This window comes from Crinia signifera, chromosome 4, assembly GCF_055691185.1.
Source record: "Crinia signifera chromosome 4, ASM5569118v1, whole genome shotgun sequence".
Taxonomy (NCBI): Eukaryota; Metazoa; Chordata; class Amphibia; order Anura; family Myobatrachidae; genus Crinia; species Crinia signifera.
The window spans coordinates 98,428,204-98,454,174 of record NC_139220.1 but is presented as its reverse complement, the minus strand read 5'-3'; the positions used below and the strand labels follow the sequence as shown (position 1 = coordinate 98,454,174).

General features: G+C 43.2%; 1 protein-coding gene across 1 annotated transcript; it reads left to right on the top strand.

Annotated features, from left to right (window-relative positions):
* The first annotated feature begins 621 nt into the window (after positions 1-621).
* LOC146072366 (uncharacterized) lies at positions 622-25,971 on the top strand. Its single transcript, XM_083179636.1, has 8 exons — positions 622-684; positions 5,272-5,337; positions 8,248-8,301; positions 10,850-10,882; positions 14,368-14,439; positions 15,959-16,024; positions 20,116-20,337; positions 25,789-25,971. Exons 1-7 carry the CDS (start codon positions 646-648, stop codon positions 20,329-20,331), a joined length of 546 nt encoding a protein of 181 aa, XP_083035762.1. The 5' UTR covers positions 622-645; the 3' UTR covers positions 20,332-20,337; positions 25,789-25,971.

Here is a 25,971-nt window from a genome sequence, read left to right as displayed (position 1 = left end):
GCACATTAGTCATTTATTGCAATAAATATTGAACGTAATTTTTCTACTAGTGTTATATCTCCATTGTACTGTATGTTAAGGTGGCCATACACTAGTCCAATTTCCCTACTTTTCAACTGATTCCGATGGTTCTGGCAAAGAAATAGAGTGAAAAGTGGCCAAATCGGATGTGTTTGATATCAAGGTCGGACCTGCTACACATAGGATAAATCCTAACCGCAGCCATCAGGGGCACATCATGGGTGCTTTTTACCACTTGCAATATATTGTATCTGATTCCCTTGTACTCCCCCCGACATGTAAAAAATGACACATCGAGTGACAGATTTGGATAGAAGGACTCCCGGGAAGCTGCCAGGGAAGTTCAAGGGAAATCAGATCTGACTAGTGCCCCAGGCAAGTCAGAGTAATGTATGGGGGCCTTTAGAGGAATATCATACAATGAAAAGTCTCAGGAGTTTGATGATTATATATTTGATACAGGTTAAATATAGTATAGGAAACTGATCGTAAGAGTTGCCACAGGTCTGCAAGATATATGTCTAATGACTTTACTACATTTTGTGATCTGGATGCTTTAACTTATGTTCTATATGATGATATTTTATTTTGTTTCAGACTTGTGCACAGAACACAGCTGCCATCATGTTCAGATTTGTCCAAGACTCTTATAATTATTATCAGGTAAATATCACACAGAATATTACGGTGCATTCTGATATACAGTATAGTATGATACAAAGACACCATATTAAACACAGACGGTAATTTGCTACATTTTTATTCCTTATTATTTATTATAAACTCATTGTGAAAAAGTTTTTAATATGTTATTTTATAAAGCATGGGATCACTATAATAGTGTTAAATGAGGTATTAATAAAACATGTACAATATATGCAACCTCCATGCTCACCAGTAATTTACACTATGCACATATATAGAAAGGCTTAACTACCATAGGTGCAGGGGGTGCACCTGCTATGGGGCCCAGAGATGAAAGGGGCCCACTTTGTCAAAGTATCATGTGCTGTATACATTTGTTAGCATTAGGTGATAAATAGGGGCCCTTACAAACTTTTGCTATGGGGCCCACATGTATCTAGTTACGCCACTGCATATACAGTATATAGTACATAAATACTACTTTTCCTTATTTTGAGATGAATCATGGTTTTGATCCCCTCCTGAGCCATCAGATTCCTGTGGATTGTGACCATAGTTAAGACATTTTGCAAGCAGGAAGAAACAAAGAAGAATGACTTAGTATTTGATCCGTTGCTTAGTTTGTTGCCCATTTCAGCATATTCTATCTAATTATACAGTTTTGAAAGGAACAAGACATTCTGGTGGCTATTTTTGTAAGAATTCTATTTGAAATGTAGCTAGTATGTTGGAACTGCATGGATAAAGGGTGAGGACAAAGCTGGCACTGTGTCTCAGTCCCTGCAGCTGCCACTAGGAACTCTGAGGAGTTCTAGTAGGTGCATACACACAGTGATATTTTCTCGATGTACGGTTTTGACTATGCAATTACCCTTGAACTGTCCAGCGCCCATAACCATACAATATCGACTATATTTATCTAAGCTTTCAAATGCATGGTGCATAGCATCTAGTTCAAAATGCATGCAATGTGCTCAAGCATTGTGCGTTTTGAACTAGACAAACTTTCGCCCTTAGACCACAGGTTCTCAAAGTCGGTCCTCAGGACGCCACACAGTGCATGTTGTGCAGGTCTACCTCACAGATTCACAAGTGAAATAATTAGCTCCACCTGTAGATCTTTTAAAATGTACAGGTTGGGTGCAATCGCACAAGACTTATGGATTGTGATAAGAAGGTTTTTATCTGAGCGGCCCCCTTATATCTTAGTGTGCAGACCTTTATAAGGAAGCAGTGGCGTAACTATATATTTTGCTCCCCCCTGCCAAAAAGTTTGTGGCGCCCCCTGGGCTCCTCTCCAGCGTGTTTCCCCAGCGGAGAAGCTGAAACAGTAGAGAGGCAGAGAGACCAGCAGACACATCTGCTTCTCTTGGCTCAGACGTGGGAGAGGCCGCCCCAGCACGCCCATTCGCACACCCATCCTTTACATAGTAGCCAATAGCCAGCTTTGTGTACAGTCAATTAAATCAGTGGGTGGATTTGTCGTCTCTGTCATGGCTGACTCCCCTCCGGTGCTCAGCCAGCCTGCAGCGGCAGGCAGCAGCATGTCAGTGCGTTGAGCGGGTGCTGGCGCCCACACAGACCCCGCTGCCTCTTGCTCCCCCAAGCGGCTGCTGGGGCTGCCTTACAGTAGTTACGCCACTGTAAGGAAGATACTGTATACTATAGGGGTGTGCTACCACTGACAAATGTATTTTATTCAAGGAGAACAAGGAAAGAAAAGAATTTGTCCTAGTGTGGTGCACCAGCAAGAAATTTCGTACATAAAACTTAGCTTTTATTTATTTATATTAGAAGCAAGCGAAAAATTATTAAAAAACACAGATAGACAGACAAAAGACAATAAAGTGTGTTAAAAACTTAACACGTGCGGGCGTGTTGTGTGTGCTTAAACCGTACGTATGTATTGTCCAACTGTCAGACAGGCTCCGTTTTAATTCAATCTGGGAATTTATAAGATTCCCTTGAACAAACACAGTTATTGGAAGTATATTGGCTAAACAGCTCTATGGTACTGTGTTCTTCAGTTCAGGTAACAATTGGAAACAATTTATACAGATTGTATTGAGTGTATCAATTCACCCAGATTGGTTACACTGCAATAGGCTCTGTTCTACTGAAATTGTCCTCAAGCCTGAGGATTGATTATTCAGTATTGGTCTGTGGCTTCACACAATCTAAGATAAATATTGGGGATTTGTAATTATATTTTATTCCCTCCTATTTCCATGAATCCTGCTCTCAGGCAGATATTTGTGTGTCAGACCTACAGGAGACAGCGCGCATCGAATCGAATGCCGATCGAAAGTGACACAAAAACCATTCAATTTAGTTTAGGATTAGATTTGATTTTGCTTCTATAAGCAAAATCGAATCGAAAATCAGGAAAAATCTATGCATGTGTACAGGGCTTTACAGTACTTTTAAAGCTGGGCAAACTCTAAACGAAGGGCAAATGATGCAATGTTGTCAACGATTTCCCTTAAACTCCCAGACAAAGGATATGGGGCCTAATTCAAACCTGATTGCTGTTCTGCAAATTGGTATCCGGACTGATCATAGACTGACTCATGATAGACAGTCATATGGTCCACCACTAATGGTCGACAGTCAAAAGGTCGACAGGGTCTAAAGGTTGACAGTGAAAAGGTTGACATGGTTTAATGTTCAACAGGCAATAGCTCGACATGGTCAAAAGGTCAACATGGTCAACAGGTCAACATGGAAAAGGTCAACATGGAAAAGGTCAACATGAAAAAGGTCTACTTGCATTTCTTTACTAAATCTTCAGCCAACATGTGCCGACAGGCGGTATTACATGCCCTACCATCCACTAGGGTGTGGAGGGAGAATAAAATAGTGTGCCGAGCTTAGTGAGGCACCTAGCCCAAAGCATGGTGAATGTAGCGAGCCATGCGACGGGACCCGGTACACTTAGACAGTGTCCATGTCGACCTATGTTGACATAGACACCCTAAAAACAATAAAAACTCATGTCAACCTTTTGAACATGTTGACCTTTTGACCATGTTGACCATTTAACCTTGCAGACCTTATTCATGTAGACCATATAACCATGTCGACCTTTTACCTATCGTCCTTTAGACCCTGTCGACCTTCTGACCCTGTTGAACTTGTGACTGTCGACCATTAGTGGTCGACCATATAACTGTCTATCATGAGACAGTCTATGATTTATACCACAACCCTGCAAATTTGCAGATGACTGCTAGTAGATAGCTGCCGCACAAGAGAGTGAAAACCCGCCATGTGCAAGCCTGAGAGTGAATTGCAAAAACCTCGCTAATCACTGAACATCCATCAAATCACTCGCCATCAAATTATTTTCCCAGTCTGTGCAAATGTGAGTAACTCTGACCGTTCCATGACTCTGTGACAGACACAGGCTGATTGAGGCTGGCGCTGATGTTACAGACTCTCCTTGAAAACACCTCTCAGATAGCGTTCGTTACCACCCACAAATGCGAGCTTCCTGTGCATGCTACGACCAGTCCACATGCGCAGTCATTCGATAATTTTTTCCCACAACAGCGATAAACTCTGAATCAGGCCCATAGTGTATACATTCTGGCCCTTATTCTGGTTCACCCGCAAAGGCAAATTCCTTCTCAAATGGACAAAACCATGTGCACTGCGGGGGAAAGGGGGGGGGGGGGCAGATGTAACTTGTGCAGAGAGATTTCGATTTGGGTGGGTTATTTTGTTCCTGTGCATGGAAAATACTGACTGCTTAATTTTTACGCTGCAATATAGATCTCACTTTGAAGTAAAACCCCACCCAAATCTAATTCTCTCCCCACCTGCAGTGCACATGGTTTTTGCTATTTGAGAAACACTTTGTCTTTGCGAGTGAACCAGAATAAGGGCCACTGTGTTATCTTGCTAACGGCCACGTTATATATCATGCATCGTTTGGTCATTTGTTCATTAACGATGTACAGTGTATATGTAAGTAGAGTGTACACACTGCTAAACATTGTTAATGACAACCTCAGATTGTGCAGCATGTACAGTATGGCTGAGTAAAAACCATGATGGACAATCCGTGGGAATGCACAATAGTGCAAACATACTGGACGGATTCAGTATTAAATCCCGGCGGTCGGGATCCCGGCGTTCAAAATCCTGACGCCGGAATCCCGACCGCCGAAATCCCGACAAGGGGGGACGTGGATCGCCCCCCCTTGTGGGCTCGCTGAGCTCGCCACGCAGCGGGCCAGGTGCCTCGCTACACCCGGCACACTAATTTATTCTCCCTCCGGGGGTGTCGTGGACACCCCCGGAGGGAGAAAGTGTCGGGATTTAGGCGGTCGGGATTCCGGCGTAGGGATTTCGAACGCCAGGAACCTGACCACCGGGATTTACACTGCATCCCATACTGGACAGTGTTGATGATTTATCATTACAACTTGTTGCTGAACAACAAATCGCCCCAAAAAAACTTTTAGTGAGTGTCCAACTTTAAGAGGATGCAGCCTTAACATTTCACTATACAGTATAACCTGTATAACCTGTTTGGCAGCATTTACCAATAACTAATACGGCATACAATTAAATATGTATTTTTTATTATTTTATTTGCAGACTTGCAGCGATGACCAGAAAGAGACAGCAAGTAGAGCTGTATATATCCAAGGGTGCTCTATGCTGGTAATTATATATCTTTTTTCGGTACTCTTTACTTAGTGCGGCGCCCGTCGCGGGCATCGCGGGTACATTAATGTATGTCCGCGACGCGACCGACGCGATGCCCGCGATTTCCCATTGAAACCAATGTTAAACAGGGAAATCGTGTCGGTCGCGTCGCGGCCGCACATAAATGCACCCGCGATGCCCGCGACGCGATGCTCACGATTTCCCATAGGGAACAATGTTAAAAGTCACGATGGACCCGATTTTAGTGTTAAATGGCTCAATCAACCCGATTTGGCCATAGGAATCAATGTTAAATGGGCCACAGAGCCCATTAACCCTTAAATGTCCCCCCAAATTTTTAACGCCACCCCACGATCCACGCCAACCCGAAGCGTGGCGAGCGCAGCGAGCCCGCGAGGGGCGGCGGTACGCGTCCTCCGACCTTTTCATGCCCTACTATCCACGTCGGCGTGGTGTGAGAATATAATAGTGTGGCGAGCGCAGCGAGCCACCGAGCCCGAAGCGTGGCGAGCGCAGCGAGCCCCGCGAGGGGACGCGGATACCTTCACAGGTAGACGCGTCCCCTCGCGGGCTTCACAGGTGTCCGTAGCGACCCGGACACCTGTGAAGCCCGCGAGGGGACGCGTCTACCTGTGAAGGTATCCGCGTCCCCTCGCGGGGCTCGCTGCGCTCGCCACGCTTCGGGCTCGGTGGCTCGCTGCGCTCGCCACACTATTATATTCTCACACCACGCCGACGTGGATAGTAGGGCATGAAAAGGTCGGAGGACGCGTACCGCCGCCCCTCGCGGGCTCGCTGCGCTCGCCACGCTTCGGGTTGGCGTGGATCGTGGGGTGGCGTTAAAAATTTTGGGGGACATTTAACGGTTCATTGGCCCTATTTGGGCTGTGTGGCCCATTTTACATTGATTTATATGCCAAAATCGGGTCCATTGAGGCATTTAAGTGTCAAATCGCGGTCAATCAGGCTTTTTAACATTGTTTCCTATGGGAAAATCGCGGTGATCGCGGTCATCGCGGGCATCGCGACCATCCAATTTTACCCGCGATGCCCGCGATTACCGCGATCACCGCGATTTTTACCCGCGATTACCACGATTTTGATCGGCGGCGCCGTTCTAGGTAAAGAGTACCCTTTTTTCCTCTATAATATGAGATACATTTTATTATATTCATTTAACCATATAACTGGCTAATATGGTTTTCCCAAAAATTACAAAATGATTGATTTATTAATAAAATGATGTAAATAAGAGCTTATAAACCTGTTTCAGAACAATTGTATTAACAAAAGAGCAGTTCTATTTTTTTTAAATAAAATCATACTGAATAAGGGTTTACTAGTTCTTATTTACATAATGTCATATTTACAAAACAAAAAAAAACAAGTTTGGGGACATCATAGAAAACAGTTTAAAAAAATCTTGTATAAAAAATTAGGCAAAATAAAAATACTACACAGAGATGATGCTTTCAAAAATGGAAAAGGCTTTTTTGTCAATTAACAGAATGCAAAGTGAACAAACAGAAAAGGAATCTATGCAATGGACAAAATCCCATCATCAATAGAACTCCCATCTTAGTAAATGTACCTCAATGATGCTAAGATCGGGGCACTGTAGGGGCCAAAATATCAGCTCCAGGTTTGATCTGCTTTATGCAGAAGAAATGTCCTAATGACATTGGCTGTAAGTTTGGGATCATGGTTCTGCTTCAGAATAAATTTGGAGCCAAGCAAATGCCTTCCTGCAGGCATTGCATGATGGTTAATTATCTGCCTGTATTTCTTAGCATTGAGGACAACATTAACCCTGACCAAAACACAAACTCCTTTAATGAAATACATCCCCAAGCTTGCAAGGAACCATGCTTCACTGTTGCCTGCAGACACTCATTATTGTCAGCTATGGCAATATTTTGTACACAAGTCCTCTCATTGGCTGAGCTCTCTCAGCCAATCAGAGGGCCACCCAGTGTTTTAAAAATGTTTCAAATTCAGCCACTGCCCCCTGCCCCCCGCTAGCGCTACTTCATAGCTCTATGCTACTCCGCGGCCCTCTGCTCACCCTCTTTCAGCACCCGATGTGCTATTGCAAGATGGCATGCAACATCGGGTGCTGAAAGGGAGAACTTTTGGCACAATAAGATGCATCAGATTTGATAGACATCGCACTTCGATGTTGCATCAAATCTGATCGAACGTGAGAGATTTTAGGAGAGTTTTTCCATTTTGTTTTAAAGGGACATCAACTACTGTACGTGGCAAAGGCAACCTAGTTCTGCAGTGTAAATGATTGCCACTTTAGAAAACAAAAGGAAACACCCTCCCAGAATCTCTCACTCATGCTCCCTATTACATTTATTCCTTGGACTACATTTTGACTGTTGAACTTCCCATTGTCAACCTAATGCTTATGTCGACCTTTCAACCCTGTCGACCTTAGCCGTGTTGACCTATTTCATGTGTCGATGTAAGTACTATCAAGCGTCAGTAGTTGACCTAATGCATGTTGGGTCGACCAAGTGACTGTACACCGGCCGTATGAGATGCAACCACGCCAGGCAGATGGTTAAAGCATTAAATATATTTATAACACTTTTGAAAAAATAATAATAATAATAATAATAATAATAATACACATGGAAAGTGATTCAGAATTTTTTTTTTTTTTAAGTATTAAAAAAAAACATAACATTTGCACATTAGACCATTTTACTGTTTTGACAGAATTTCCAATTGACATTTCCCCCTTAATTAGAATTATCTGGAGCCACAATAATAGCAATTTAGATTACATTTGCTTAAAAATGTGTTTCGTTGTACTTAACATTTTACCTCAATATTGTAAATGTATTAACGAACATCGTCATTCTCTACATTGTTTCTTTTTTTTTTTCTTTGCAGACATACATAAGCATTCAGCTGAAAATTGAACTATCTGTTCTTTTACAATCACTGGTGAGACATTTGTAATATTGAAATAAATGTACAACATTTACTAACACTAATAAGATAATAAAAAACAATGTAATATACTTTTTTAATTAGTTATGCTGTTATATACAGTATGTACTTTGTATTATTGCTGTTTGTATATTATATTAGCAATAAGTAATGCTAATATATTATACAATCACAGAATGATTGTGCATTCACATAATGTACCAATTGTTACACTCACATTGTGTCATTTGTTATCATAATAATCATAATAATGTACAAGTTAAGTCCCGCAATTGACTGATAAAATAATAGGGGTTATTCAGACCTGATTACGGCTCTGCAAAAGTGTAGAGCCCTGCGATTAGATGGCTGCCGTCCCGCCACAGTGAAAACCCGCCCTCTGCAAGGCTGCAAATGGCTTGCGAAAATCACGCTGATTGGCAAATAGCTGTAAATCCATTCACAGCTCACTCACAATGGATCATTTTCCCAGTGTGTGCAGTCTGTGCGTAACCCAGAACTTACTCTGCTCTACCCTTTACACAGAGACAGGCTGATCGAGGCCAGAGCTGACGTCAAAGACCTAGAGGTGGATTTAGACCTCATGGGCCCTAGGCAAAATACCAGTTTGGGGCCCTCTTCACTCCAATAATGAATAGCACAATATGTTTGCTGTTTATTGCTGACGGGTGTGGTATGACTCACCGACAGTCGGGATCCCGACAGCCATTATCCCGACGTCGGGATCCCGACTGCCTGGCCTCAGACAGCGTGGCCAGCGCAACAAACAGACAGCGTGGCCAGCGCAACACGGTGGCGAGCTACGCTCGCCACCTATTCTATTCTCCCTCTATGGGGGTCGTGGACCCCCACGAGGGAAAATAGCCGCCGGCCGTCCGTCGGTGTTTTAACAGTCGGGATCCCGACGTTGGGTTAATGACTGTCGGGATCCCGACTGTCGGGACCCCGTCCGGCACCCATTGCTGACAGCATAGATAGAGGACATTGGCGCATGCACAGTCTACTGATAAATGCTCAGATGAGTGAACATCGGCATTGTGTACAAATCTGAATCAGGCTCTAGGTCTTTTGGAAGAAAGCTTAATACATGTGTGACATTTAACCCTTTGGGTGCTATGCTGCAGTAGGTATGCGCCAGTTGTGCCTCAAGCTGTGCACCACTAGCACACCACCTCTAGCCCCCCCCCCCATCAACCCCCCTTCTGTCCTCCCCATCACCTCTGCTCCAGCAATCATACCCAGAAGTTCACTGACCCCTGCCACTTCCCCAGCCGCCAGCCACAGTTCACTTTTCAGCAGTGACGTAGGCAGCAGGCTCTGGGATGTGCGGGGCAGCTCAGGGGGACTCGGGCGCTCAGGAGTTCAGGCGCCTGAGTCCTCCCAAACCGTCGTTAACATCCCCTGTGGTCACTGCTGTGAATGGTGACTGGGGCAGCGGTGGCAGGGGAGCTCAGCCTCTGGCGTACAAACGCTTGAGTGAAGGTGAGAAAGGGGGGCTCCTATGGTTAATGGTGGGTTTTGCTGGGGCGGGCCAAATCTGGAAAATATAGGACTGCAATGCAGTGGAAATAAGGACATTGGAGAGTGAGAGCCTCCAAAAACCCGGTTAAAATATACCAGGTTTGTCCCATGGTTATTGAAAAAAAAAAAAACTTTTATTGTTTTTGCATGTAAAATCCTTGGCTACCAGAGCTCACAGCCAGGGACAGTGCTGTGTGTGGGCAAAGAAAGAATCCAATAGCTACAGTTGTCAAAATAGTCAGTGCCAGTGACCGTTCATACTGTGCATAAGGTGGCACTTCCTTGGGTGGCAACTTTATGTAGATAGCAGTGCCAATGTCCCCAGCATTTGTCACACACTGCTGCGGTAATACAAGGGTGAGAAGGGGTATACCCACACATAACCTGCGCTGATACCGCTTTACCTTATAACACCTAATAATGACAACAACAAGTAGAGTGTGAGCTTTCTCAGGGTAGAACTGAAATCTGCATCTTTTACTGAATAGAGGAGCCCACAGGCTTACTCCATCTATACATGGTATTGGTTATTGAACACAAAGTTTGGAAAGCCACATATGGGACGATTGCAATCCTATTGAATCCAATGGGCTGTCTGTGCTGGCATCTGTGCCAGTGGTTTGTGGCTAATATCTCCTGTGAAGTACAGTGCACAGTGCTGCTTAGCTCTCCACCCAAGACATAAACTAGTAGAACCTGTATTAGAAGCAGTCATGTCTCTGCAGACAGCAGCACTGACCACATTATCCATTATTATGGGTGGTACAAAGGTGGCACCTTATGCCCCCTTCATCCTGCTCCCAGAACCAGCATTGCACAGGATCCATTTGTTTTGCAGTTTTACCTCAGCGGTTTGTGGTCCCTGTACCCTTCCTACCATTGTTCCACACCATTAGCGAAGGGGCTCCATTAATATAAAGTATCCTGTTGCATAAGGATTATATATTTAAAAATAAAGTTTATGACTTTGTATTTATATATATTTCATTTATTCTGTTTCTTATGTTTTGTGCTATTTTAGGGTTTGTCAGTTACAGCTATTACTGCAATTGTGGTAAGTCTTTTCTTTTATAATTTTCATAATTCTTGCAGAAATACATAGAACAATCCGGAACTTTTATAAAACTTACACCAGTGGAGAAATGCGCAGTAGAGGGTAGAATAGAGATACTACACACATTAGGGGAGTAAGGAGCAAACAGCACTGTTAGAAATATCACCACTAAGTGGCGCTGCTCCTCTCAACCCTGAATATCAAATGAGGCAATATTTGGGAAAAATAGGAAAATCCTTCTTTTAATAAAAGGTCATATACAATAAAAATTGCGCATTTACATTAAATTATACACTCAAATAGGACATACAAGACATACAACACAAAACATACAAGGCATGGGCTGGCTGTTAGGCTTATATGGCAGCACTATTTTTCAGAGACAGTATCAGGTGTATACATGAGCAATATTTCCCAGTCCCGCATCAATCTGTGGATTCCTGTTGTAAAGGGTAGTGGACAACCAAGTCCTATATCCGAGCGCTGTATTTTTGCTATAATGCAATAGAAGATTCGCTCCCAAGTGTGGGAGACAGGCTTCAGGTAATGGTTCCACCCCAGGAAAGTCTGAGTCCACAGTGGGGTATTTGTATTCCAACAGGCTGGTGACTGGCAGTGTTGTGGGGCTAGAACAGGCTCCAAAACGCGTTTCTCCACCTTCTCGGCGGCTTCCTCAGCTGGAGCCTGTCTCCCACACTTGGGAGCAAATCTTCTATTGCATTATAGCAAAAATACAGCGCTCGGATATAGGACTTGGTTGTCCACTACCCTTTACAACAGGAATCCACAGATTGATGCGGGACTGAGAAATATTGCTCATGTATACACCTGATACTGTCTCTGAAAAATAGTGCAGCCATATAAGCCTAACAGCCAGCCCATGCCTTGTATGTCTTGTATGTCCTATTTGAGTGTATGATTTAATGTAAATGCGCAATTTTTATTGTATATGACCTTTTATTAAAAGAAGGATTTTCCTATTTTTCCCAAATATTGCCTCATTTGATATTCAGGCTTGAGAGGAGCAGCGCCACTTAGTGGTGATATTTATTATCCCCACACACTTCCTTGGTTATCTACACAGGGATACACATACTCTCTGTATAGGTGGCAGCAGCTCCACCCAACTGCATAAAGATTAAAAGGGTTTGATCCCCCTGTCTAACAGCCAGCGCTACTGAGTGATTTGTTCACTCCCCTTTTCTCAGCACTGTTAGAACATGTACCCACTAAGTGTAAGGACAGACAGGATAAGCGATCAAAGGTGGGAAAAATGTAAAAAGGACAAATGCAAATAGGGGACTAGTTTAGTGGTATATGGAGAAGTACACTTATGGCGTACTGTCTAATGGATGGTAATAACAAGGATAGTGAAATGACTGATTGGCTCACATGATATAGTGATTCTTGAGAGTCATAAATGTAGGAGAAAGAGAGATGACTGAGGACTGATTAGTGACAGTGGGCGGGATGTTGTAACATCTGCAGCCCTCTATCGCCCCCCTTCGCCGGCCACCACATTTTTAATAACGGCATATGTTCTAACATATGCCGTTATTAATGCAAGGGACAGCTCTTGCGATAAGAGCTGTCCCTTGCGATGCGGTGCTTTCACTGGACTTCTGGGTCTGTGACCCAGGAGTCCATCTGCGCATGCGCAGAGTGACGCGCCGGCCGCAGTGCATGCTGGGAGGGATCCGTGATGGATCCCTCAAACAGCGCTGCGGTAAGAAGCCCATAGGCTTCTGCAGGGAATCGCCAGCTTTTGCTGGCGATTCCCTCCGCAGCGCTGCCACTGCGGAGGGGCCAGAGAGCATACAGAAATGAGGTAAAAACCCTGATAATGGGGTTTTTACTGCATTACTGCTTTAGAGAATCTCCCCCAGTGACTGTTAACAGTTGTATACTTTGGTGGATTGATGAGCTAGTATAGCAGCCACCCTCCTAAATGTGTGGTACTAGAGAAGTGGTACCTATTGGTAGCTGAGCAAGATGGTAGCACGTGTAGGGAAAAAACAAACAGATGAGGGATATGGAATAAGGTCATGTGGGCAGCTGTAGGGGGTTATAATTCATCCACAGTACAGGAGAAGGAGGGGAGAGAGGACACGTAGTTGGAGTTAATGAATAGTGGGGCAGGAGAGGTTTGACAGATGTTGTGGTGGATAACATTTATTTTGGATGTTAGGTGGGTTCATGCATATTCAAGGGTACTGATAGGGGGAGGATGGTGTTGAGGGCAAGCAAGAGTCATCAGGGATTGGAATCTTGTGAAAATATGAGCAACTTAAAATAAGATTGTTTGGAGAGAGACAGGGGAAAGTGGTTGAAGAATATGATTATTGTGTTATGGATGCAAGAGAGTTTCTGCAATGTTGCTAAGCAGTGCACGAGCCTTTGTGATGACTTGTTGAAGGGGGTGATGCCATTGGAATCACAAGAAATAGCACTGCCAGCTCTACAGACTGGGCACTGAATGCTGTACATTAATACACTTAATGTTTCCAGTTCTTTCAACTATTCTGGTGCATTTAAAAAAAAAAAGTAGCAGTTACATGCAGGTATTTGCCTTAAATTAGCAATTCCCATAAGAAAGTGTTTTTTTTTTAGTGTTTTTTTGTACATAAATCACTGGGAAACTACAATAAGAATTCACCTTGGTTTATTAATGCAAGATAGTTCAATTGTTATGTAATTAGCTTAGCTACACAGTTGCGTGTCAGGCACATAATGTAATAAGCAGAGATATTTTGTAATGAACTTCTGAGCTCTGTTTTCACTGGCATCACTTGACCTGCTCAAATTGACATAAACATCCTGAATATTCAAAGCATTGCACATACTGGGGCTGATTCAGACGACCGTTAATTAAAGAAAATTTAAAAAATCCCAAAACTGTGCATGTGTACTGTAGACATCGCGCATGCACAAGGTTAATAGCGACAGAAAAAGCCTATGGATCATAAACAGATACCAGGCATACCAAAACGTTTTTGAGGAGGGTCTATGATATCAGCAATTATCACTTACACCCTGTCTCAGTTGCAGATTAGTATAAGTCTCAGACCTGCTCACAATTGCAAAGATGGCAAAACTGCTTTATGTTGTGAGAATTCCATATGGATTTGAATAACTAGTGATTCATTCACAATTCTCTCACAATTTCGCAGGGGGCGGTTTCTCTTTCAGTCTGTGCGTCTACTTGGCTTTTTCCTCGCAGTCCCCTACAAATTCTCACATTATTGGTCAAGTCTGAATCAGGCTCACTATGCAATAAATTACTTTTTTTCAACGGCATCTACTGTAGGTCAAAATCAATATACTGTGCCTCTGAAATAGAAAATGGTCATGAAATAATCACCTACTGTATATTATACTGCTAATGTTATGCAAACTTACATAATTATATAGGAAAGATGAAATTGCTAAGTTTGTTCATTAAGCAAATATTAAAAATGTATGATAAAATAAACTTTTGTTTCCAGAGCAAAGACATAGACCTATTGATCTCGGTAATACCCATTGATGAGTTTTACAACATAAGTCTGAATTGTGTGGTAAGTTCACAGTACAATATTTTTACTTGTTCTATTAAAATTATAACTCATACTACTTGTTATCACACTCAATATACTGTACTAAGGTAGAGTTAGGGCCACGTTAACAGAGGAGGGGGCTGATGTGCAGACTCCAAGTGGGCGCATTACTCAAAAAAATTCACTCAAATCTTACTCTAATAGCTGCCCACCATGTTGGGGCACGCCAGCCCCTGAAGACAAAAAAAAAATAGTAAATGGGAGCAGTGAAAGAGTACAAAGATAGATATTTATTATTAATACTCAATTATTAGGGTGCTAATTAGCAACAAGTAAAACATCATACACTGGATGCATATAAGGTAAAAAATAATTTTGTTTTGCTAAAACAACATAATAAAATATTCATATAAAACATATATACAGTATACAGTTTATATACAGCTTTAAAATAATATTTGGCCATGTTTTTGTGGAATGCAGGGAAGCCCTTTCAAAATGTTGCTATGGGGCCCACAAAGGTCTAGTTACACCAGTGGAACATACTGTAGTACTTAGATCAGCCAACGTTCCGGCCCTTTAGAGGACCTTATTCATGGCAACCAGTATCCTCAAAGGCAAACAGACTGACAAACATACACAGTTAGCCCTATATAAAAAGGCCAATCTCCACTTTTCTTGGTATATTGGAACAATTTACAGTGCCAGATATTGACTTGTAGTCTTAAAATATCCAGTCTTAAAGTGTAGTCTAAGAATGCTGAGTATAGCAGGTTTATTGCAGCTGGGTTTGTGGGGGTCCTTAATTTGTGGGGGCTCTTGGATGGCCGCCCCTATCACACCTCCCTTATACCGACCCTGCACCATACTGTATAAATGGATTATACATTTTTAAACTGAATTTGACTGTAACTGAGGCTGTGGCCACCTGCACAGTGGTGCACCTCTGATTATCCTTCTATGTCTGTTCTACCTACTTATATATTCCGTACGTAATACATTTACATTTTATACTTTCAGGGAAGTAAATGTAACAATTATTGGGACTAATTCAGCATGAATCGCCCAATTAGAGAATTTGCAAATCGACCAATTATCAAATGACTGCATGCTTACCATACGCATTGCACATTAATGAGGGGAATGTGTATAGCTCATAAACACAATGAAGCCACAGTGTGACTGACAGGAAGCCGGCATTTGACGTCGGAAACCTGGCGTTTTCTGGGTGTGTTTGCAAAAAATGTGAAGGAGGGATTGTGGTCAGCGCTGGCCACTTCCAGCCAGTCTCAGTTGCAGATTAGTGGAAGCATTAGAACTACTCAGTGATGTTTCAGGATTTGCGAATGGATTTGCGAGTGGATGTCAGTTAGCGATTTATGTGCATGAGAATCAGGCATTTTCTCTTTCTGTCTGGGTGGTGGCATTCTCCTCGCAATCCACTGCGAATTCTCTGATTAGCCATCCATGCTGAATTTGTCCCATTATCTGATGTCGTTATGTATTTACACTAACTACTCGTTTTTCTTTTTACTTACAGCAAGCAGTTTTGGCAGCTGTTGGGCAACTTCTTATTTCGTTACTCAGTGTTGTAGATGGACTCTTGGTAATTACAAAACTTGTCTGTGCCTCGTAATATAGAAAAAAATGTCAAGTTGAATCACATTTAGATATTTTTTTATTCACTCTTTATGCACTATGTGTGTATGTAACATGCTCTCAATGCCACACATTATTGTGTACAGTACAGGACTTTGCTACAAATCTTTTTTTAGTAAATATAGTATACAGTAGTTGGTAAGTGGGGAAACGGACATTAATTATTATTATTATTAATTACATTTAATAGCAAATTAGATCAACATTAGTATGTAGGTTATTCACATACAGAACAGCCAAGTCCAAGATATAGAGTTATATTCAATGTGCTTTGGCGAGCTGTGACGGTGAGCAGTGCTGAGATCTCCCAGTCAGTATTCAACTGACACCCCCTGCACTCGCCAATTCCAACTCGATGGGTTTTTCCAGCAAGGTGGAAATGGCTAGTGTGGCCTTCAAAATGACGATGGTCGCCGCTATATGCTGAGGGCTCACCGGCGAAGACTCCCCCGGAACATAGAATAGGGTGAGTGGCCGGCAGAGGGATTAGATGGCAAGGAAGGATTGTTTTCTCCACAGAAACCCCCTTTGCCAGCCGCATTGAATACCACCCATAATATCAACATTTTACAATCCTTACACTACTGCTGTGTACACATGGTTCGATTTTGCGCGCTCCTCTTATGTCTATATTGAATTGAAAAATAGATGCAGGCAAGACTATATGGAAAAGAAGTTGAATAGGCCAGATCTAAAGGACATCTAAGGGAAATCGAATTGAAATCTAATGGAAAGTAAATAGAACCGTGTGTACACCCCATAATACAAAGTTTAAAACAATCACTTTTAAAATACTCTCCTAATTCAGGACCCATAAAACCGCTGTAATCTTGTAGCTCCAGTAGCAGTACTGAGTTAATTGCCTTAAATCAGTTAATAATGTGGTTATGGTATATTTATTTATTTATTACACGTTTCTTATATAGCACATACATATTCCCCAGTGCTTTACAGAGTATAGTTGAACATTAAAAATAGTCCCTGCCCCAGTAGAGCCCCAGTGGCTCCTCCTCCCGAATGCCTCTAGGCGGTCAATAGCGGTATTCGGGAGGAGGAGCCGCACAATGTAAACACAGACAGCGTGAGGCTTCTCCTCAGTTCGGAATGGATCGGGGTTTATGGTTTATTTATTTTTTTATCTTACCTGGATGCTACATGGATAGATGCGGACTGATCTACGTTAGAGGACCCTTGTAAGTATAATTTCCTTCCATAGGTACCCCATGGATTTCTTCAGGCTCACCATCTGACGGACAGATGGTTGGATGGTGACCTACATGCGGGGTCAAGGTAGGTTAGTATCTGAATGAATGGGCTCCGTGTTTATTAAAGTTTTAATTTTCAGGTGTGTCAATGTGTTTATTTAACTATTTGTATTGCTGTGGAACTACAAGTTCCAGTGGGACCTTTAATAACCCGCATGCTGGGACTTATGGTTCTCCAAGTCCCTGCAGGTGGAGGAGGCTTGCTGGGACTCATAGTTCCACAGCAATATACAATAGTTTCTGCTATATTTTACACCAAAATCAGCTGGTTATAGCCATGGAGGGGGGGGGGGGGGGGGGGTGCACGCCTGTTTTTTTTTTATTATTATTTAATTCTATTACAATTTTTTTTTTTACACTGCAGCCTGCATATATCTGAATGATCTGTGCAGGCTGCCGATACAAATTCGTATTTAGCGGCCATATATACGGCCACCAAATACAAATTCATACACCATCGGAAAATACAAAGCCGTCTTATTTGACTGCTTCGTAAATTTGACTGCAAGTTTGCATTAGGCTATAACAGTCGTATGCATTCGTATTAAGAATACGAATACGAAAAATTGTATTTGTATTTTTAGTAAATTTCCCCCACTGTCTTTAGGTCTACAATCATATGGTCGACCACTAATGGTTAAATGGTTGACAGGGTCCAATGGTCAACATTGAAAAGGTCGACAGGGTCCAAAGAAGGTCAACAATCAAAAGATGACAGGGTTCAAAGGTCAACAGTCAAAAGGTAAACAGGGTCAAAAGGTGAATATTGGAAAGGTCGTCATGGTCAAATGGTTTTTAGAGTGTCAACATAGGTAATACTGGATGGTATGGCATGAAGCACCACCTGTCGGCACATGTCGACTCGAAATTTTGTAAAAAATGCATGTTGACCTTTTTCATGTCAACATTTTGACCAAGTCATCATTTTGGCTGTCGACATATTGACCCTGTCTACCTTTTGACTGTCGACCTTTGGACCCTGTGGACCTTTTCATTGTCGTCCTTTGGATCCTGTCAACCTTTTGATTGACGACCTTTAGACCCTGTCGACCCTTTGACTGTTGACCAATAGTGGTCGACCTTATGGCTGTTGACCTAATCAATCTATGATCAGTCCAGATACCTAATAAAGTCTGGTATGGATGTAGCAACAGATAGGCTACAATAGATAAAGGGTAGCTGGCACAGGTGCCGATTTATGTTTTTGCTGGTGGGTGCTCAAGCCAAAAATATAGAGGAGTGGCTTCATGGGGAAGGGGTGTGGCCACAAAATAATACCAATTTATATTACGGAGCACAGTTGTCTCCAATATTCAAATTACGGCAACAGAGTTCCACATACATAAATACCCTTACAGTGCAGGTACATAAGTGCCCCCACAGTGCAGGTACATAAATGCCCCCACAGTGCAGGTACAAAAATGCCCCCACAGTGCAAATACAAAAATGCCCCCACAGTGCAGGTACATAAATGCCCCCACAGTGCAGGTACAAAAATGCCCCCACAGTGCAGGTACATAAGTGCCCCCACAGTGCAGGTACTCCGCGGACAGAATACACTCTTCCTGGCATACTATTTCCCAGGCGGCGGGTCCGGCAATGTCGGTGCTGCAGCCACAAATTAGCAAGTTAATATTTGTGGCCCAGCAGCGGGACTCGGGCCCGTGGGTGAGCACCCACAGAATCGGCACCTATGGTAGCTGGTTCTGTCCAAACTGGTGGCTTTGCATATCTCTCTCCAGTAGGCAATTGCTTTTTACCATAACCCTCTCTTCTATTATGTTGCAGTACAATATATTTTGGCTACTAATGGGCTATTTTGTTGGTCCCTGAATAATCTCATCACTCTGCACTGTAACTGTAGCATTGCTTAGCAGGATATGTTGGCTGATTGTAGGTACTCTTTCCTTAATGTTAAGAGAAGAAGTTGTCCACGATATTCGCACTGCTGTATCAGTATAACTGGTGACACCTGTGTCACTGGGTCCTGATTCCTCCATAACCATTAGCACTCTCCCTCTATCTGTAGAAGGGCTTACAATGCATAGTTAGTGAGTCAGGGCTACTGAACTGTGCACAAAAAAGGTTATTGTTTATTTATTTATTTACTGTGCTCAATTGTTACATTTATTCTCTGACTTAGTAATGGCAGTACAACATCAGCTGCAGGTTCCCATGATACTAAAGGTGCCCACGCATGGTGCGGTTTGACTCCTACAGTTTGAAGGGTGAGAATATATAGTCTGAACTGGGGCTCTCACTAGAAATGGCCATTTTGCATTAGGGACGACAATCTGCTTACTGCTCCATAAGGAGCGTATACACAGGGGGAGATATATTGCTCAGTGTCTCCTTTTGACCAGAGATGGTAGCTGATGAAAAGGAACCTCTGCCAGGGGTGCTGCGACCAGCGATTAGAATGGGGCTAAAAAAGTGAGCGCGCACCCGGCGATTTATTGCTGGGGCACACTCCCATCACTGGCAATATGGTCACCAGCGACCATATTTCCAGCAATTACAGCCCATATCGCTGCCGTGTGTACACGACTTTAGACTGTCTGGGGTAAGTTTACGAAGATGGGAGTTCTACTGAAACTGGGATGTTTGCAAATAGCAACCAATCAGATTCTATTGTCTTACTTATTTAGCGCTTTCTTAAGATGTGTGATATTCAAAGTAAAAAAAGCAAAAATATATAAAACTATACAATCTTTCCATATGACATTTATAACCTACTAATATTCAACACATGTTTCTATATATTTTTTTTAAGGGATTTCCAGTGAATCCGAAACCGTGCACCTGTTTGGCAACAACACTTAATGAAGCACAGGCCCAAAGCCAACAAAACGGTTTGGGTGGTCTACTGAGTAATTTGGGAAGTGCCGTGGGCGGATTACTGGACGGAGTACTGGGCGGAGTAACCACAACCGTGGATAATGTGGTGAAAACTGCTACAAATGTCCTTCCTGTACCTACCACTGTGTAAACACAGGTAAGAAAACACCAGAAACTTATCTGCAAGTTTCTCTAAGCAAATATTTTTCCATTTTTTAATATCAGTATGCATCAATCATGGAAAGTTAGTCAACATTTGTTATTTTTTCCATTCTGAACTTGTGAATGAATTTGAGTCCTTGGGGAGGATGTCTTACATTAATGAGTTTCTTATTATGATTGTAGATCAAAGAGAGTGTGTGTGTGTGTGTGTGTGTGTGTGTGTGTGTGAGTGTGCTCATCCGGGACTCTGTAAAGCTGTAGTATTTCCCTGGTGCCTTCCTTAGTGTGCCCCAAAATATTCAGGAAACACAGAAAGTGGCACAAAAAACAGCAGTGTTATATTCAATCATCATTTAGGAAAACTGTAACTAATCTGTGTGCAGAGCAGACAGTTTTCCCTCTCACAGTCACTCCTCGCACACTGCTTCTAAGTATTGGCGGCACCACTTCCAGTTGCAGAATTGCATCCGGACCTGGAAGTGACGTTGCGTTCCTCCACGGAGAGGGAGCTGTAAACACATAACGGTTGTTATAATAACGAGACACACAGCATGAATATATATATATATATATATATATATATATATATATATATATATATATATATATACACACATATATATATGTACACACACACTATATAGACAAAAATAGTCAGACGCCTGACCATTATACCGACAGGGACTGTAATGACACGAGTGGTCCCCTTTTGCAGCTATAACAGCCTCTGCTCTGCTTGGAAGGCTTTTCACAAGATTTTGCTTCTGGGAATTTGTGCGCATTGTTTATAGCATTTATGAGGTCAGAACCTTGTACTGGAATACCAGGCATGGCTCACAATCTCCACTCCAGTTCATCCACAGCACGCTGCCTACATGTGGTCCCCCAGCGCTACATGTAAGAATATAGTAAAATTGCACATGAGTAAAACAAAGACAAGGTACGGGCATAGTAAAAGGAGATAAACAATAAAGGTTCAGAACAGAGGCGTAACTAGAACTTTGTGGGCCCCATAGCAATTTTTTTTAAGGGCCCCCAACTCAGGTCTCCACTAGAGTTGGCCTGTCTAGAGCCGCACAGGAGGTGTGGTGTTTCCTATCATTTTAACGTTGACCCACACCTTCCTGAATACTTTTTTTAACAATTATTTTTATTAAAACACTGTGGGTTCTGGGCATTGGCTGGCGGAGGCAGAATGGGGGATTAGGTTCACATGGACTGCATGGTTCACTTACTCTGCTTCCACCAGATGCAAATAGGACTATGCATTTATCTCATCTCTCTCATCTTTGCATTTCTTTCTATATCCCTCACTCTCTGTCTCTCTAATGCTTAATCTTTTGCACACATTCCAATGTATTAAGCCTGGCGAAGAGATAAAGTGGAGATAAAGTGGAAGGAGATAACTTACCAGCCTTTGGCTGGTGCGTTATCTCCTTTCACTTTATCTCCAGTTTATCTCTTCCCCAGGCTTAATACATCTGCCCCATATCTCACATGGATGTCTCTCATATTTACATCCATACACTGCTTCTCTCATATATACTGTACACGGTCTCTCACATACATACATACATACATAAATGCATACATAGCCTCTTTCTTATATACATGCATACACCTCTGCTCTCTTATATACATCCATATATATATATATATATATATATATATATATATATATATATATATATATAATTGGAGGGGGGAGGTGCGCTGGTTTTTTTAGGTTTCAAAGTCTTTCTAAAAAAACACTACACCTGAGTGTTAGGGTCTAATCACAGTTCACAGTCCTTTCTCCGGGTCTGTAAAGGGGCACTAGATTCTCATTTAGAACCGCAGCTTCCAGCTCATGGGGAATCCCTGGATCCAAAGGGATTAAAACAATCTGCAGAAAAGGTACAGAGGGAAGCGCTTCTTAGTGCAACAACGTTTTTTTATTTTAAAAGGCAGACTGCCAATTGATAAAAGATTCAATAAAATACATATGCTCGTACCCCACTATTCATCAGTGTGGGCTTGAGTACCACAAGATATGTATACAACCAAAAGCACGTCACCGTCGGAGTACACAGCTGGGGAACCGCGCTGATCAAGATACACCGGATGGATGATTTTTACCAGTCAGTGGTCACTGATGAAGTCCATGACGACGAAACGCGTTTGGGCGTGCCTCACCTGACGCAAGAACATACACCCAGCACTGACACTGATCGGGAGAGGGAGAGCTGCTGCCGTTAAAAAGATCCTGGTAAAAATCATCCATCCGGTGTATCTTGATCAGCGCGGTTCCCCAGCTGTGTACTCCGACGGTGACGTGCTTTTGGTTGTTATACATATCATGTGGTACTCAAGCCCACACTGATGAATAGTGGGGTACGAGCATATGTATTTTATTGAATCTTTTATCAATTGGCAGTCTGCCTTTTAAAATAAAAAACGTTGTTGCACTAAGAAGCGCTTCCCTCTGTACCTTTTCTGCAGATATATATATATATATATATATATATATATACACATTTACTGCCTCCCTCATACATACATCTCATATATATATATATATATATATATATATATATATATATATATATATATATATATATATATATATATATATATATACTGTATATATCCACTTATCTATGCACTGCCTCCCTCATACATATTTACACCTCCTATTTCATATATCCATCCATCTATGCACTGCCTCCCTCACACATAAAATACATACATGGCCTTTGTCATACATACAAATATATACATATGTCCATACGCTGCCTCCCACATACATACATATGTTCAAACTCCTACCTCCCATATACATGTTTATACACTGCCCCCCACAAAAGTACATATGTCCACTTATCCATATACTTCATAATAATATACAACTGTGTTCCGGGGAACAATGAGACTGCTATCACTTTGACAATGGAGCCACTTCTCATAGCATCACAACAAAAGGCAGCTTACCGCTAGCTGGCTTGGTGGGGACGCTGATGCTGCAATCTCCCAGTCATAACCTTTAGCTCCCTGCACATGGTTGACACTGGTACTGGTCGGAGCCCCTGTCGCCAGTCACTGCCGCCGGCTCAGCGCTGCTCCTGGTCGCGGCCCTGCCTCCTGTCACTGCCGCCGGCTCAGCGCTGCTCTTGGTCATGGCCATGCCTCCTGTCACTGCCGCCGGCTCAGCGCTGCTCCTGGTCGCGGCCCTGCCTCCTGTCACTGCTGCCACCTCAACGCTGCTCTTAGTCATGGCCCTGCCTCCTGTCACTGCCACTGGCTCAGTGCTGCTCCTGGTCGCGGCCCTGCCTCCTGTCACTGCCGCTGCCTCAGCGCTGCTCCTGGTTGTGACCCTGCCTCCTGTCACTGCCACCGCACCAGCGCTGCTCCTGGTCGCGACCCTGCCTCCAGTCACTGCCGACGGCTCAGCACTGCTCCTGGTCACGGCCCTGCTTCCTGTCACTGCCGCCGCCTCAGCGCTGCTCTTAGTCACGGCCCTGCCTCCTGTCACTGCCGCTGGCTCAGTGCTGCTCCTGGTCGCGGTCCTGCCTCCTGTCACTGCCGCTGCCTCAGTGCTGCTCCTGGTTGTGACCCTGCCTCCTTTCACTGCCGCTGCCTCAGCGCTGCTCCTGGTTGTGACCCTGCCTCCTGTCACTGCCGCCGCGTCAGCGCTGCTCTTGGTCGCGACCCTGCCTCCAGTCACTGCCGATGGCTCAGCACTGCTCCTGGTCACGGCCCTACTTCCTGTCACTGCAGTCGGCTCAGCGCTGCTCCTGTCTTACTGCCGCATGTGTTATTATGGTAGGCACCACTCTGCTTCTGCTAGGGGCCAACTACTGACTCTGTGCCCACGGCAGTGTTAATACAGGAAATGACCCCAGACCCATGCATACTAGATGAAATGACCCCGGAGTCCTGGACCCAAATATAGGAAGTGTCCCCCGGACCCGTGGTGGTGTTAAGAAAATAACTGCTTTCAAAAACAATAGTGCAGGGGGTTGCTTGCTGGGACCACGGGCCCCCCAACCTGACGGGCCCCATAGCAAGCGCACCTCCTGCACCTTCTATAGTTACGCCACTGGTTCAGAAGTATTCTCCACTGGCGCTGTCTAAGTTAAAACAATACACCCCTTATTCGTGAAGGGGGATCCTCTTCTCCGATAATCATGATGTACATACAGCTGAAAACAAATGTAGATAAATACCACACATCACTCTCAGGGAGTAGCATTCCTCTTCTCCGTCTTATTGTCAGTCACAAGGTTAATAGCTCGGGGCGATCTGGTCCTATAACCCCATCGAATGTAGTGAATGTGCTCCAATCATTATCCCCGAAAAACAAGGAAATTATATATGATGTAATACCATTTATTAAAGTAAAATTTAAAACAACAATTTCTAAAACAAGTGGGAGGAAAGATGGTAGAAATGAACTGTTAGTGAGAATATTGGAGAACTGAGATAGCAGCATTTCTCATGTTCGCATAATATTGACAGTGAGTCCTGGGAAAACACAGTCAAACAGCAATATCAGGAAACAGGTCCATATTCATCCAAATTGCCACCAATCCAAGTGAAGAACTCCAGGGAATGTGAGCAGGTGGTGAAAGTACCAGGAGGTCAGATAGGAGTGGAGAAGGAGAGAGGTTCAAAGTCTGAGTGGTAGAAACAGGGAATCTGACATGTAGGTGGTGAGAGGACAAGGAAGTCAAAGAGGGTGAGAAATAGTGGAAGCAAATAGTGAGCAGTGCAGGTGGCGAGAGGACTATGTGGTAAGTGAGGGTGAAAGTTGCAGAGTATGAGTGGTCGAAGAAGTGAATGAGACATGCAGCTGATGAGAGGACCTGGATGTTAGAGAGGAATGGATAAAGTGAGAAGGTCTGAGTGGTAGAAACAAGCAATGAGACATGCAGGTGGTGAGAGTGGAGTCATAGAGGGAGAGGGGTGTGGCGTGTAGGGTCCTTTTGGGAGTGAGCAGTACAGGTGGTTAGAGGACCAAAGGGTAAAAGAGGGTAAGAGGTGCAGTGTCTGAGTGGTGTTGGCAGGGAGTGAGCAGTGCAGGTGGTACAGTAAGCTATACACTTCCGTACCAGCTCCTCTATTTTTTCATTTAAAGCTAATACAAATATATATGTTCTAAATTTGATATTTGTAGACATCAGGCCAAGTAAGTCTAGTCTGTTTCCTGAAGATGCTCCCCTGCTTGGTCTCAGCATGGTTAATTCTGCCATTGTCCAACTTGCATACTGACACTATGGTGATGCTTTGTCATATTGCTGCTCTTCCTATTGTTTAGCCGTGTGCATACCCAAAGCATCCCAGAGCATCCTCAATCTTCTGCAGAGGGGTCACACCATTATTACAAATTCAAATCTCAGTCCATCTGTGTACTGTCTATAATATAGCAAAATGCTGCAACTAATCAACAGTTTTACATTTGTTGCAGGTACCGTGCATCAGTGAAACCAAGTTGCATGGCAGGAGCATGTTCTAATCATACACGTGAACCTGCAAATCTATTATATTAATCATATTAATCAGCATACAGTATGTAGATTAGAATACATAAATCTTCTGATTTTGACGGTGTGATTTACTTCTCTTCAATAAAATTGATTCTAAGCATTAA

Coding starts and splice junctions, on each gene's coding strand:
- LOC146072366 (XM_083179636.1), top strand. CDS start 646: ATGTTCAGATTTGTCCAAGACTCTTATAATTATTATCAG. Junction 8,302..10,849: donor CTGTTCTTTTACAATCACTG/GTGAGACATTTG, acceptor GTGCTATTTTAG/GGTTTGTCAGTTACAGCTAT. Junction 16,025..20,115: donor GTGTTGTAGATGGACTCTTG/GTAATTACAAAA, acceptor ATTTTTTTTAAG/GGATTTCCAGTGAATCCGAA.